The sequence below is a fragment of the Opisthorchis viverrini genome (genome assembly GCF_000715545.1).
Source record: "Opisthorchis viverrini unplaced genomic scaffold opera_v5_246, whole genome shotgun sequence".
In the NCBI taxonomy this organism is placed as follows: Eukaryota; Metazoa; Platyhelminthes; class Trematoda; order Opisthorchiida; family Opisthorchiidae; genus Opisthorchis; species Opisthorchis viverrini.
This window is the reverse complement of record NW_008751902.1, coordinates 801,034-814,104: the sequence shown is the minus strand read 5'-3', so window position 1 is coordinate 814,104 and position 13,071 is coordinate 801,034. Positions and strand designations below refer to the sequence as shown.

Here is a 13,071-nt window from a genome sequence, read left to right as displayed (position 1 = left end):
GGTCAGTGTATTCGCGCTCTAACCACTTGGGCCACTCAGCTGTAAGACCCTCTTAGTGACTAGCTGCCATGTCACCCGAAGGAAGTACGAGGAATGGGATACTGTCAGGTTATCTAAGTCTAGCGAATCGAGATACCGAGGCTGAGTCCGAACGACAGATCGTCTTGTCAGTAATTTCGCATCCTAACCACTGCGGTATCTCAAGCTCCGTGGCTCCAACCCACTTCTGGTTTTCGAATTAGATTTCGGAAGCCTGGTAGTTCTGAATAGGTTCTTCATTTTCTTGTCTGTACTCCAGTCGCATCACGTAACAACCCAGATCCCGTTGTATACATCAATATCGTGCTTATTTCAATCTCTCTTGCAGAACCCTATTTCCGGTGATATTTCAGCATACTTGAAATGCAGGTGTGAATGCAGAACTTTGTCAAAATGAAATGCATGGACGACCGAATGCAACCCATGAATTCCTCCAGCGGTTCATATTGACCAGACAGTGGTGGCGTTTCTCTCTATTGCACATATCTATCTGGACTGAAGTATGTTTCTTATCCGTCGCATCTTCCAGTAAGTAATTTGCTGTGTTTCTAAAAAATTGTATACCTCAGTGTAGAGCATGAAACTTTGTTTTGCACCAAGGGAGATCTCTTCCCATCATATTCCTGTGAAACTCTCTGTCCCCGGGGATGCCGATTCCCGGCTCCACAGATAATTCAGGATTTTGGTTTACCGTGACGATTTACCACCTTCACCAGGGCATCCACTAAATTGATCAGTAAGCTCATGAAACATGAGTCTTTTAAGGATATCATCGGAGTGGAGTGCGAACCGACGCGTCGACGTCTTTTTAACCACTGTAATCCACTTGACAGGTATTTTTCCTAATTTCACATTAGGCTGAATCTTCAGTCATTTGGCGCCATTCGGTGGTCATAGACGGTTCAGACGCGACTGGTTTTACTAGACGATGTCACGGATGACAATGGAGCCAACATACTGGTGGACAACCTTCCTAGGCGAGATTAGTCGCATGTGCACTTGTTTGCCGTTGTACGTTTAAGGTCCTAGGACGTTGGTCCTCTTGAGGTATGCAAAGTTTGTGTTGAAATATGTGTTGTTGAAGTCGCATTCTCGGAATAACCCGAACCAAAGACTAAAGTCCATATTTAATTACACTCATTTTGAGGGCCTAGTCAATTAGTTGAGTATGCTAAATTTTGAGGGTTCGTGTCCAATTTGGACAAAGCCACTTCACCTTCCCAAGAGGAATTTCTGGGTGAGTTGGGATTCCGGTTATTCTTCGGATAGTGAGGTGAAAGCTCGGAAGAAACCATAAGTGCTATTACAACACGGTTTTCACCTGATTGAGAATCCAAGAATTTTGCCAAAGGACAACAATCAAACTTACGGTGACTCTTTGAGAAGTAGTATGCTAATTTCACAGTGGGAAACGATCTCACTTGTAAATAATTTCTGCAAGCTTTTGCAATTTTCAAACAATGCCCCAAAACACTAAATCGGCCACGAATGTACCCAAAAAGGAGCTTTCATCAGAATTGGCCTCCTATTATCGGTACTTTCTCTTCGGGAGCAAAACGAGACAGGTAGCTAACCCTGTAATAGTTGAAATGTGGATAAAAATGGTAAAGGGTGATCCACTAAATAGGCCTACTGTTTAACCATTTTTTACTACTACCTTCACACGCCCATTACGTTCGAAGGGATGAATCAACTCCTTAGACGTCTAGCAGTTTTGTTGCTCGTTAGTAGCCAGATAGTTGAATGCAGGATTTTGGGATAATCATCGAGCATTCGACGGGTTTAAAGTTTTTCAAGTGATTACAAAGCAGAAGTTCTAGGATTGTCGGTGATTGCCCAGGATTGACTACATCTACCTTATCATCTTCAAACATCATCGTCGCTAGCATCAATACACCAGTAATGCATTTCATCGCCAACTTTCGTGCAATCACGAGGAAAGCATGTGAGTTTAATGCGGTGTTTTGTGTTCCTAGACAAAACGACCAAGAATGGGGCGCCCACACTTGTAAGCAGCACTACACTAAGCACACGTGAGCATCTTGCAGGCAGCTAACTCTCATTTCCAGCAAGACACCGCTGATCAGACGTCCGAAGACAGTTCACATGCTTGGATTGCGGGTGGGCAAGTTTCGTAACGGGAAAGTAAGACCACTCTTGTCATATATACAGGGCCCTTTAGCTTACGTTACAGATCATTCAAGTTGACGAAGGCGATTATCCGCGCGTCGACTCTATTCGTTCTAGCATAACAACGGGTTATGTCCCTGCTGAGATATGCAAACCGATATCCTGTTTATAGTAATTTGTGCGGACAAAGGATCATCAAACAGTAAAACGGTATCATCTGCATGATATCTCTTCTGACAATACGTAGCCTTCTGATTTCTTGGAGTTTGCACTTCATGATGACGTGAATCACAGAATTGAACAACAAACTGGACAGAGAATAACCCTGCATCTTCAAACACAATATGTATTTCATTAAAAAGTATTGTTTCAATGTGGCCTGTTACTATCCTGTGTTGCTGGCTGAAGTATGTTGCGAGAGTTACACTTTACACAGCTCTTTTGCATGTGCCTTTATTTTAGTTATAGAAAAATGTTATATCAGTTTGCGTTCATTTTACTTTTAGTTTGCTCAGGAGTCACTCTCCAATGGCCAAGTCCGCAGACCCTTCTGCCGTTTCGGCACTGTACGTCCATCGATGGGTCGTTACGTGTCATTTATCTGACGGATGCATGTTGCAGAGAAGCAAACTGCTCGCTACCAAATCTTGTTGAAATTGTGGGCGCACTCGTTATCGAGCACTCTACATGTAAGGCGGACTTATCCCGGTTTTTGCCACAACTAACTGTTATTCGTGGATGGTTTCCCATGAGCCAACAGGTGCTGTCTTATTGGGAAGAATATCCACTGGTGATTAGAAATACAGCATTGGCTTCTATCGGCCTTCATCAGCTCCGTCATCTGGGAAAACTACGAATCGCATTGTGGGACAATCCATCTTTGTGTTATGTGAACTCAGTTCACTGGGCTTCGCTCACACTCCATTCTTCAGAGGTGGAATCGGACAAATCTCCAATCAATTCGCCACATTCGATTTCGTGGTTAGGCTTGAAACCGTTCTGTCTTGACGTATGCCCCAATAAATGCTATGCTAAAGAAACGCAGCCGTCCGGATGCTGGTCGGATAACGTATGCCAAATAGGTGGGTAGCTTCTTTTTCCTCAGTGTTTACCTTTCACTGTTTTTCATTTGGTATGGTTGACATCATCAAATCACTTGGATACTATTCACTACTGTACGTTGTTTGGCTAACTTCCGCGGGATAATTTTCCAATCCTGGCGGAGATATCTTTCACTTACGGAATCTCTTGTCTGTTTCCCGAACTGCTCAGCCACCCGAAATCTTTGGTCTTCATTGGATCTCTTAAGTTTTGACATACTGAGGCGGGTCATATGACCTTTCTGGAGCGGTTTTAGTGTTGAATAGGGACCCATTTTACTACTACTCACCTTATGAGATTCTATCTAAATTCCTATCAGTTCCACGTCCTATATCTAAGTGTCAGATCCTGCTTGGTGCTCGATATCAGAATAAGAGACCTACTCGTTGGGTTTTTGGCCAACTGAACGACGGACTGGAACGAATGGCACATTAATTCGCTTTTATCTCATTCGAATGTTTACGGCAGAGATGTGAACCTTTGTCTATATTCCCCTACATTTAACTCAGGCTTTATTATTACTCACTATCTGACCTAAAAGGCATCGACACAGAATTGAGACGTTTTCATCATGAGTTGCACTGTTTTAGACCACTGTCATCATCACTGTGCTTGGTTAAGTCATAGTAAGTGGAAATCAACTGGGATGCTACATCGATACCGTATATATGGCGTTGATGGGGGCGAGATGGCTCAGTGGTTAGAGCGCGAATATACTGACCAGAAGGTCCGTGGTTCGAACTCGACCTTCACCCCTCGACTTCTACTGTCTGGGTTTGGGTGACCTGGCATCATCCCAGTCCTCTTGCTTCCTTCGGGTGGCCCGGCGGCTAGGCACTGAAAGGTGTTACAGCTGAATGATTTAACACCGTGTACGTGAGGCTGGTTTATTTTCATCTATTTTTGTATAGCAGTTTACTGTGCTCCATTTCTGTCCAGTCCATTGGAGTTGAATATCTGTTTGTCGCAGGATGTTCCGTAAAATGTACGAATACAAACTTGGCCTGCTTCTCAGCCAATCCCGGTCTATGCTGCGATCCAGAATGTCTTGGTGCTTGCACTGGACCTGGGCCTGATGACTGCGTTGCGTGCAAGCATGTATTTCATAACGGCCGTTGCCTACATGCCTGTCCTGGTGAATATTTAGAGGTGAGAGTCCGTTGGTGTTCAACTAACGTATCAGTTTTATCTGGTTACCACCGCTATTTGTCTTTGAAGCACATACCAGTGAGCGCTGACAGTTCCGGTAGTTTCACTCACTCAATTTTAGAATGGTCCTGGTTATCTGCTTGACGCCCTTCCACAGGGAACGCTTTTAGAAGATGCAAAATTGGTGCTCGACTTTGAGTGGGTTGGTCAATTCAACCATTTTCATTATTTTCTGCAATCGGCCGGATACAGCTTGGTTGCACAGAGTTCGTTTTCGGTTTCCGTGAAAATACTCTGATCAGTATGTAGCGGAACTCTACCTGGGTCGTCTTCTCAGGTGTATGTAACCCTAAGGCATGCTTATCCTTCGGCGTGGTGAGTCCGCATTACGGTGACTAACTACTGCATTCTGCGTCATTATGGATGAACAATCTTTGTGCTAACTACCTGACCTAACCGTGAGGCCCCTGGATACAAATAGTAGTGGGTGGGAAATTTACTACCAACAACTCATCAGGTCGAAGTGGCAATGAAGATATTCAAACAAACAGACAATTGATGAGTGGTTAGGTTGTTGATGTAGCTAACCTTTGATCCAAGCTTAAAATTAAAACTTGGTCGGATCCTCGGGAGTTCGGCTACATGGGGCTTCATGTTTAGACTCTTCGAACCATCTTGAGAGGACAGGACACCTGACGTGTTTACCCGTAGTTTCGAGCTTTTGACCTCAGAATCCCACTATGGCTAGTCTTTATTAGAGTACTGTTAATTCTGTTGTAGAATACACTGTACCCACTGACAATTGATGCTTTGCGACAGAGTTATGGGCTAAGGATGGTAATCTTTTTTATAGGGTTGTACACTCATTCCGAACTTCGGGGGAACCAAAAATAGTCTCGTCTCACCTCGTTTATCACGTGTTGCAATAAGCAAATTAACTTTGGCCACATCATACATCAGTTGGTAATTATGTTACCGATTATTACCTTTATGTAATTTCACTGTCCTCGATCGAGCTTCGGTGTTCTACATCACTTCTGCGTAAAAGGTAAGGCTGAGTACTGATGACCTTATCGGACCCCCATGATTCGCCTCATTATGTCTCTCTGTTGTTACTAACTACCGACTATAAGGATAGCCTCGGGAGTTAAGTATGAGTAAATATGGGATCGTTGTAAGGATTGACGGATGTGTGAGCCGGTCAACGCGTGGTGTGAATCGATTGAAGAATGTGGGGCGCTATACTAGTTCCATGGTTTATTTTTGAAGAGCATAATCTCAAATATAAAAATTAAATGCAAGCGATGGGTGTAGAAAGACTACAGAAGAATATTAGATAAAAAGAGAGCTAATCGGACTGGTGCTGCCGCTCGTGGCATTATGTAAGGTGGTGAATTTCACTGTCCATTGAGATTCGTGTGGTGCACGCTACTGATACTTTCCAGTATGGATTAAACAGACGTACAGTGCTACTGGGCTTTTTGATGAGTAAATTCATGTACACGATAAATTCTCCAATTGAATGTGTAGTAGGTCAACCTGACGACTGCTGCATTCAGTATAAGATGGCAGCCTTTTCATACATTTCTTCGGTAAAATTACTGCCTCGGGATTCTGTGATGGATGGATTACTGTTTAAACGCCCATCATTATGACGATAGTAACTTTGGTTTCTCGAATATATCTTAAAGCACACTGCCCGTTTTATGGAGTATCTCACTTTAACCGTTCTTATTCTTCTTTGTAGGTAAATTATTTCGCATATGACGTTCCAGCCCGTTGTCTTCTGTTTCCACAGATTCATAATCACCGCTGTATTTCACGGTCGGATTGTGTCAACTTCAACGCTACTTCTAAAGCTTCGCCGCTTATGTACTCCATAGAGGGAACCATGTGCGTCCCATCCTGTTCCTTGGGTTACATACGATCCGCGCTGGGTGAATGCATTCCATGTCTTCGGGGCGAATGTCGTAACAACGGTACAGTCTTGTTTAACCATACGTGTGCTTCTTCTATTCCCGCATTATATTGTCAAGACACACCACTTTAGACAAGGTCTGATCAATTCATGCTTCGCCGCATCTTCCTCTTAGTGATCAGTTTATCTTGTGGTGCTTGGCATTGTGGCCATGCGGACCACGCATGGGCCCCTAACGTGATACTGGCTTCTGCTCGGTCCACCTTTTCCTCAGCTAGTTAACCAGCGCTTCTGCTGTTTGTGCTACTGAAAATTCACTAGTAGTGCGAAATTGCTGACCATTGTGGTGCACCTACTGGCAGTTCCGCACACGGTTCGCAATTTGTATTCAAAATTACATCAGTTGTTTGCATCCCGTTGTTATTACTATCCGTCCGATAACGAGCCCATTGATAGATGATGACCACTTTTCTTTTTACAGTCAACAATTTCACCGTCCTTCCCCCCTTTACAGAATGTGGTCACGTGGTCATCTACAAAATGTCCGACTTGGATCAGGTTCGTGGTTGTTCATCGGTGACGTCGCTGGTAATCAGTTTGGAGGAATGCTACGGTAAGACTGCCATGACTTCTTCGTACATAAATGTTCTGCAGACACGCAACTGTGAACTGGTCGCCTGGTTGCGCTGTTGTCCTGCAGTAAGTAGTGTAATTAGGAATCATTCTCGGAGGTGATTTTGTGTAGCAGGACGACGTGAAGAAGTACCCGGTCGTTTTGCTTCTTCGAAATAATTTTCCACTACACAGCCTAGCAATATGTGGGAGGTGACCATAAAATGCCAGTGGACAACGCCCACCTAATTAGTCTCAGCAAACTGTATTTCGTACGCTCTCCACAATATCACCTATCACTAGTCTTAATTGGTCATTTTTATACTTTTTTTGGATACGCTGTATGTCCACCCAACCGGGCTTTGAAGCAACCTTTAGACCACGCATCTCGGTAAACGACACCGTACACGAAAGTTTTGCTCTAATATTGATGGTATCTATTCACATCAGATGATTTCATCGTCATGGACTAAAATACGAGGGAGGTGTTGTCGGAGTTGTTCAAGAGATGAAGTAAATTTACGCGTTCACTTTCAACTCGCGCACCCAAACTGACCATTGTTCTGATAGCTAAATGCTGATTTTAGGTGGGACGTGGCAATTCCAAGCTTAATCTTGATCGAAAGATATGACTGTCTTTGGAAATAACAAAGGATCCTTCATATCTAGGGATGAATTATTCTTATAATACATTTCCTGTTGCGCTTTTTGAGGTTTTCTGCTTATTGATGGATGTGCCTTGTGGTAGAAAATTTTCGGTTCGCTGAAACCATTACCCATAATGAAGTTGATGCATATTAGTAAGTTTATTACCACGACGATTACTACAGTGCTGCTCTGATTTTGTGACAGGTTGTAGTGTGACAGATGAGCTCACGAATCACCAAAGCTCGATTCGCGCTTGCAAATTTGAGGGTCTTTTTGGTGTCAAAGCGGTACATCCTTGAGTCTCAAGAAACATGTATATCAGACTAAAGTACGGGCTGTTTTTTTGTATAGCTGTGAAACTTAACCTATTCAAGCAGCGGAGCTGAGACGTTTTCAGGTCTCCGACCATCGTTGTCTCTGGACCACAGCTGGTCTGTGTTGGTGTCGGCGTATCGGTAACGAGGCAGTTAGAAAACGAGTTTTTGGTTGTGCAACGGGTACTTCCGTTGAAGTATGTGTTTAGCACCAGAAGCTGTGTTGGGACGTGTGTTGCGTATGCCTAGCTATCGTTTGCCGAAGAGAGTACTACTTCCCATGCCGAAATCAGAGTGGCTTAAGCGGAGAGGCGGCCAAACCTTGACTCAGCAGAGATCTATCAAGGAAATTACGAAACGCCTGAGTACTGTCGGTGCTACTCGCCTTTCAGGATGAGGACCGCGTGATCCCCACTGGCCTGATTGGAAACACCACAAAAACAGCTGCCAACCGATGCCGGTGGCGTTGTTGTCAGTTTCAATCCAGATTTCCTGAATGAGTGTATGGAGGTGCAGACACTTCGGAATGATTGTAGTAAGCTAGCACTAAGTCACCTCTCCGTCCACCTTTATTCTTTTCTTCTTTATAAGGCTCTCAAATAAATCATGGTTGTACGGCAGTAAAGCATCGCTTTTGCACATTGGTGTCATGCTATCCATGATGATGATGTGCTGCTCTAATGGTCGCGCTTGCCAAAGCAAGCCAATTCACTGTGAATAAGGTCCAGATTATATATATATTTAAATGTTTCCTATGTCTACTGGAATAAATTCCTGGTGTGGCTTATGTGTTACAGTAAACAGATGTAATAAGGTGGTTTTCCTTGCCCTTACACTGTGAGTAGTCTAGTCAGTATTTCTGCGCTTTCAGTTTTCATTTGCAGCTTTTTTCCGCACCAACAGTAAATTAGAACAATTAACCAGACAATATACGACCATGAGAACGAAACGCTAGTGAATTCTATGTGACGACTGATCACATCGAGTTATGTTGCTTGACTTCAAATGTTTAGCATTGCGTATCTTTTCCTTTTTCTGCCACAGTATAATCGCTCTATGAGCTTGTCTACTTGTAAGCAGCAAAGTAGGTGCGGAATTTTATTTCCATGAGGACACAACTTGAAAATCTATCGAGGCGAAGTCAATGAAGGAACCCTTCGTTCAAGTGTAACACTTTTTCGGTGCCTAGCTGCCGTGCCACCTGAATGAGGCACGAGGGCTGGGATAATTCCAGGTTTCTTGGACCTAGACAGGGGTGGTCCAGATGAAGACGTCGGGTTCGGATCAACAAGCTTCCGGTCATTAAATTCGCGCTCTGACCACCGAGCAATCTCCCCAATTAATCCTGTTAGTTTTCGGATGCCGTTGTTCCATATTCCAGACACTTCCGAGGTTGATCTCTACGCTGCCTTCGAGAACTTGCAAGAGATTTTTGGCAGTCTACGCGTCCTTCGTTCTGATTCCCTTTCTTCGCTCAACTTTCTTCGCCATTTGCGTGCTATTCGTGGATTGCCCGTTGGTGAAACGACCAAGGAACCCAGGTTTGTCGCGTCTTCACCATGGCTTTTTCATTCACCTCATGATAGTGAGATCGTTGCATGCTTTAACAATTCTCGATAACTTCTCTTAAGACCGTATCGAAAAAAGCAACACAAAGCTAGGTTTTTCAATTAAGTGATCCTTTGTGCTTGGTACTGTTCAGTCGTGAAAGTATTTCCAATATTTTCTGTAATTAATGTTGCTTCGATTCCCAAAACCGCAAACAGCTTCGCCTCAGCGGATCAATAGATGTTATTCCGTAATGTAGTGTTTTAGTTTGATTGCATCCTGGTTGTTATGCTTTTTCTTTTTATGGATGGAACCTCATTTGCGGCTCATAGACTATAAATCTACAAATTATGAGCTTCTAAGCTCATAAAGTTTATTTTCACTCGCACTTGATGCGATATGCACTCTTTGGTTCATCGTACTTGGTTCACTTTTATTGAATGTTTTGTCCTATGGCTGACCTGTGTCGATCGGAAACTGTTCGCCTGACATTTGTCCCCTAGTGTCATTATGAAAATCTGTCAGCATATGCGATGTCATTTGTCCGGCAATTCATCAGAGAGGGTTGCCTATATATATCATTTTTGATGTCGTTTCTTACTGCGTATTCGTCACAGTGACTACCAATAATTCATAGCTTTGTTTCACTTAACTTTACAAACACTGAAAACGCGTTGTTTTTTCAGAACAGCTGTGGAAATCGTGTGGAATCGCAGGCTTAAGCATCTTTGGAACGTGACAGGATCATTATCATCAGCGAACCGCGTTGTGGTTCCGTTCGGATCACTGATGTTTTCACTCAATCCAAACTTGTGCCCGGAAGCCATTCGAGCTTTTGTGGACACATACATCCAAATGGATCGCCATCTAACGGCGCTTGAACTTGAGCTAATATATAGTTCCAATGGAGAGACGGCAGTATGTAAGTCACTGTTTGTTAGCCTTAACTGTAATCCCTCGTGAAGCTCGCTTTTGCAGTTTGTTCGTGCAAACCTAGAGCATCTTTTGGAGCTCTGGGTTGTCGCACATATCTGCGTTCCTCGTCGTTTGCGAATACCACTCAGTTCTCACTCATAGTCTTTCTAGGAATGGGTCGCGATAATTTGCAGGTTTGTTTGAGGATTCTGGACAACTTATTTCAGGCAGAAAAGCTCAGCATTACTCAATCTTGTTGAAACCAGGATTTTTCACTGTTGCTGCTTCCGCCTCTGAAGCCACTTCTGCTCGCGGCCTGTCAGCAGTATGTAGAGTTCCGCTTGACTAACAACTCGAGTTAAAACGACTGCGTATTGACTGTCAGCGGTTATTAATGGTTGAAATAGCAATGGGAGAGGAACCCATAAAAAGAAATGCAGTAAAGTTGATATTCCAAAGTGGTTGGCTTTGCTTATCCTGTCAACGTTTTGTTTAATTTTCGCCAGATTGACCACTCTCTACAGTTGACCAGTTTTTTTTTCTCAAGTGCCCCTAATTCTTTCACTTTATTGATTGCATTGGATCCCAGTTTTTGATTATCTTGAAGAGGGAAAACGAAAGATACCTAGCTTTTCGAGAAATACACTCATTTGCAAATCAATTTGGTTTCCAGGAGAGACTCAACTGAATCTCTCGTTTATGATGTTGTTGTTGTTTGATTTACAACATTTCTTATGTTCCCAAATCAGGTTCACCTCAAATGATCAGTGTGCACCATATCTCCACTCAACAGCACAAAATGCAACTCATAGTGGATGCACCAACCTGGAGTGATCCTCGTCAAGTCCTACCGATCACACTTCATTACCGCATTGCGTAAGTCCCAATTCACTTTGTCCATTTACGGCTAATCGTCCCTGTTAGGCCGTCGAATAAGAAAATCCTGATATAGCTACATGACAAATATTCGGTTCAACCTACACTTAACCCTCTTTGAACATAACCTAAACCATGGCTGGCTTGATGTTTTTTCTCAATGAGTATTAACGTGCATCACCATGTTTACAAAAGTCACTGAATAGATCTCTTCGAAAATAAGCCCTTCTTCTGCAGTCTGAGACACTGTCTCCCGTCATCCACGATCCAGGTTGCGGTCTCCCAATTTCTTTCATCCTCGTGCTATGGGCCCTTAATATGAATACCTTGGTCTACTCTATCAAGTAATGATTCGTACTCCTAATGCCGACCCTCGCCTGAAAATAGCGAACAAGTGTGTGCTCTGAGTGAATATTCTCAGATGTCAGCATATTCCACAAGGATTTGATTGAAAGGGAATGGTGTGATTTGATTACCACTTTGTACAACAGTTTTAATCTCCTCAAGGAAGTCAGCGAGGTAATATCCCCATAGTATTTTTAGTTCACACCTAAAGTATCCGCTAGTTTTTAGTATGGTCACCAAATGGCCTATTTATAAGTGATTAACAGTAATCTTCCGGCTTCAGACAGACATCTACTGTAAGCACTAGGCTTGGTTGTCAGTCATCCTTTTATCATCTTGCATTACAGCCACTGTGCCAGCAGTCTGCCGTGGAGAGAATCGATCTGTGCAAGCGGGTGAGTCAGATTCCGAGATTCAGCCTTTACCGTAATCCTGATTACAGCTGGAATTGCTCAACTTCATCCATTTGTTGAGTATGGTTTTCTGACTCTTCGTTGTCATGAGTGCGATCTTTGGGATGTTAGTGTGGTTGGTGACCTATAAGAGGTCCACAATAAGCGCATGCTCGACAGTGAGCAACAAAGTGCAGATTTATATAGTGGCTCCCTTTGGATAACCTTTTGCTTTCTCCTCGCTTCTGTAATACACACTATAGTCTTTCAAACGACTTATTCTTGAGCCTCCCTGGGTCAGACTACATATGTTATGCTCTCATGAGGCCTTAACAATAAATGAAATCCTCAGATGACCGAGAGAAGGGCAATTTTCCAGAGGTGATTTATCAAGATGGGAACAATTTTGACTCAAAGTGAAGCATCCTGAAACAGTTCATGGGACAATTATGACCTCCTCTTGTTCTTCACCCAATCTAGATGGTTCATCCGTGAGCCCATATGCACCGCAATAAAGCTACCCATGAACTCCTCAGGTATTGTTTCACCGATTGTATCGGACAATCATACAGGTGGTGGCCAATTCTACTGTCATTTGGATGAACTTAAAGCGGCCAGTTTGTATGAGGCATTTATTGAAATTAGGACAATACTCAACCGTGAAGGTGCTTCAAGTCCGTGGTTTCGTTTCAACACACTTCCAAACAGTAAGTCTGTTTTCCCTATTTTAGAACCCCAGTGGATTAATTTCACTGTGCTCACATATATATCTTTTCGGATAGGATACGTGAAGCCGATGGTTTTGGCGGGTGAGATGCGAAACCCTTAGATTCCTCCCAGGTTTGGATACAGCTATTGCCTCTCTGTGTTTGGGTTTACAAATCGCTCTCAGGCCGCTGTGTTTAGGCACAAAGCCAAACAAAGACACCATATTTGCATTCAATGACCATTTACATTTCACTAAGGCGAATGACCACACTGGTAGGTCATCTTAAGTGAGAAATACTGCAGTTGTAATCTTGGTTTCCTGTGTTTCCTGTTATTATGTGCCTCTAGTTTCTTTAAGGCGCATTTCTTCAGCGCA

The 13,071-nt window shown here is 43.3% G+C and overlaps 1 protein-coding gene across 1 annotated transcript in view; it reads left to right on the top strand.

Annotated features, from left to right (window-relative positions):
• Positions 1–387: 387 nt before the first annotated feature.
• Positions 388–13,071, top strand: part of T265_08938 (hypothetical protein) — a gene marked incomplete at both ends in the record, with an annotated part of 38,933 nt that continues 26,249 nt past the window's right edge. The window contains 6 exons of the mRNA XM_009174877.1: positions 388–567; positions 2,676–3,251; positions 6,852–6,950; positions 9,146–9,452; positions 10,146–10,381; positions 12,524–12,694. Coding sequence (XP_009173141.1) covers positions 438–567; positions 2,676–3,251; positions 6,852–6,950; positions 9,146–9,452; positions 10,146–10,381; positions 12,524–12,694 — 1,519 coding nt within the window. The remainder of the gene's footprint in view (positions 568–2,675; positions 3,252–6,851; positions 6,951–9,145; positions 9,453–10,145; positions 10,382–12,523; positions 12,695–13,071) is intronic.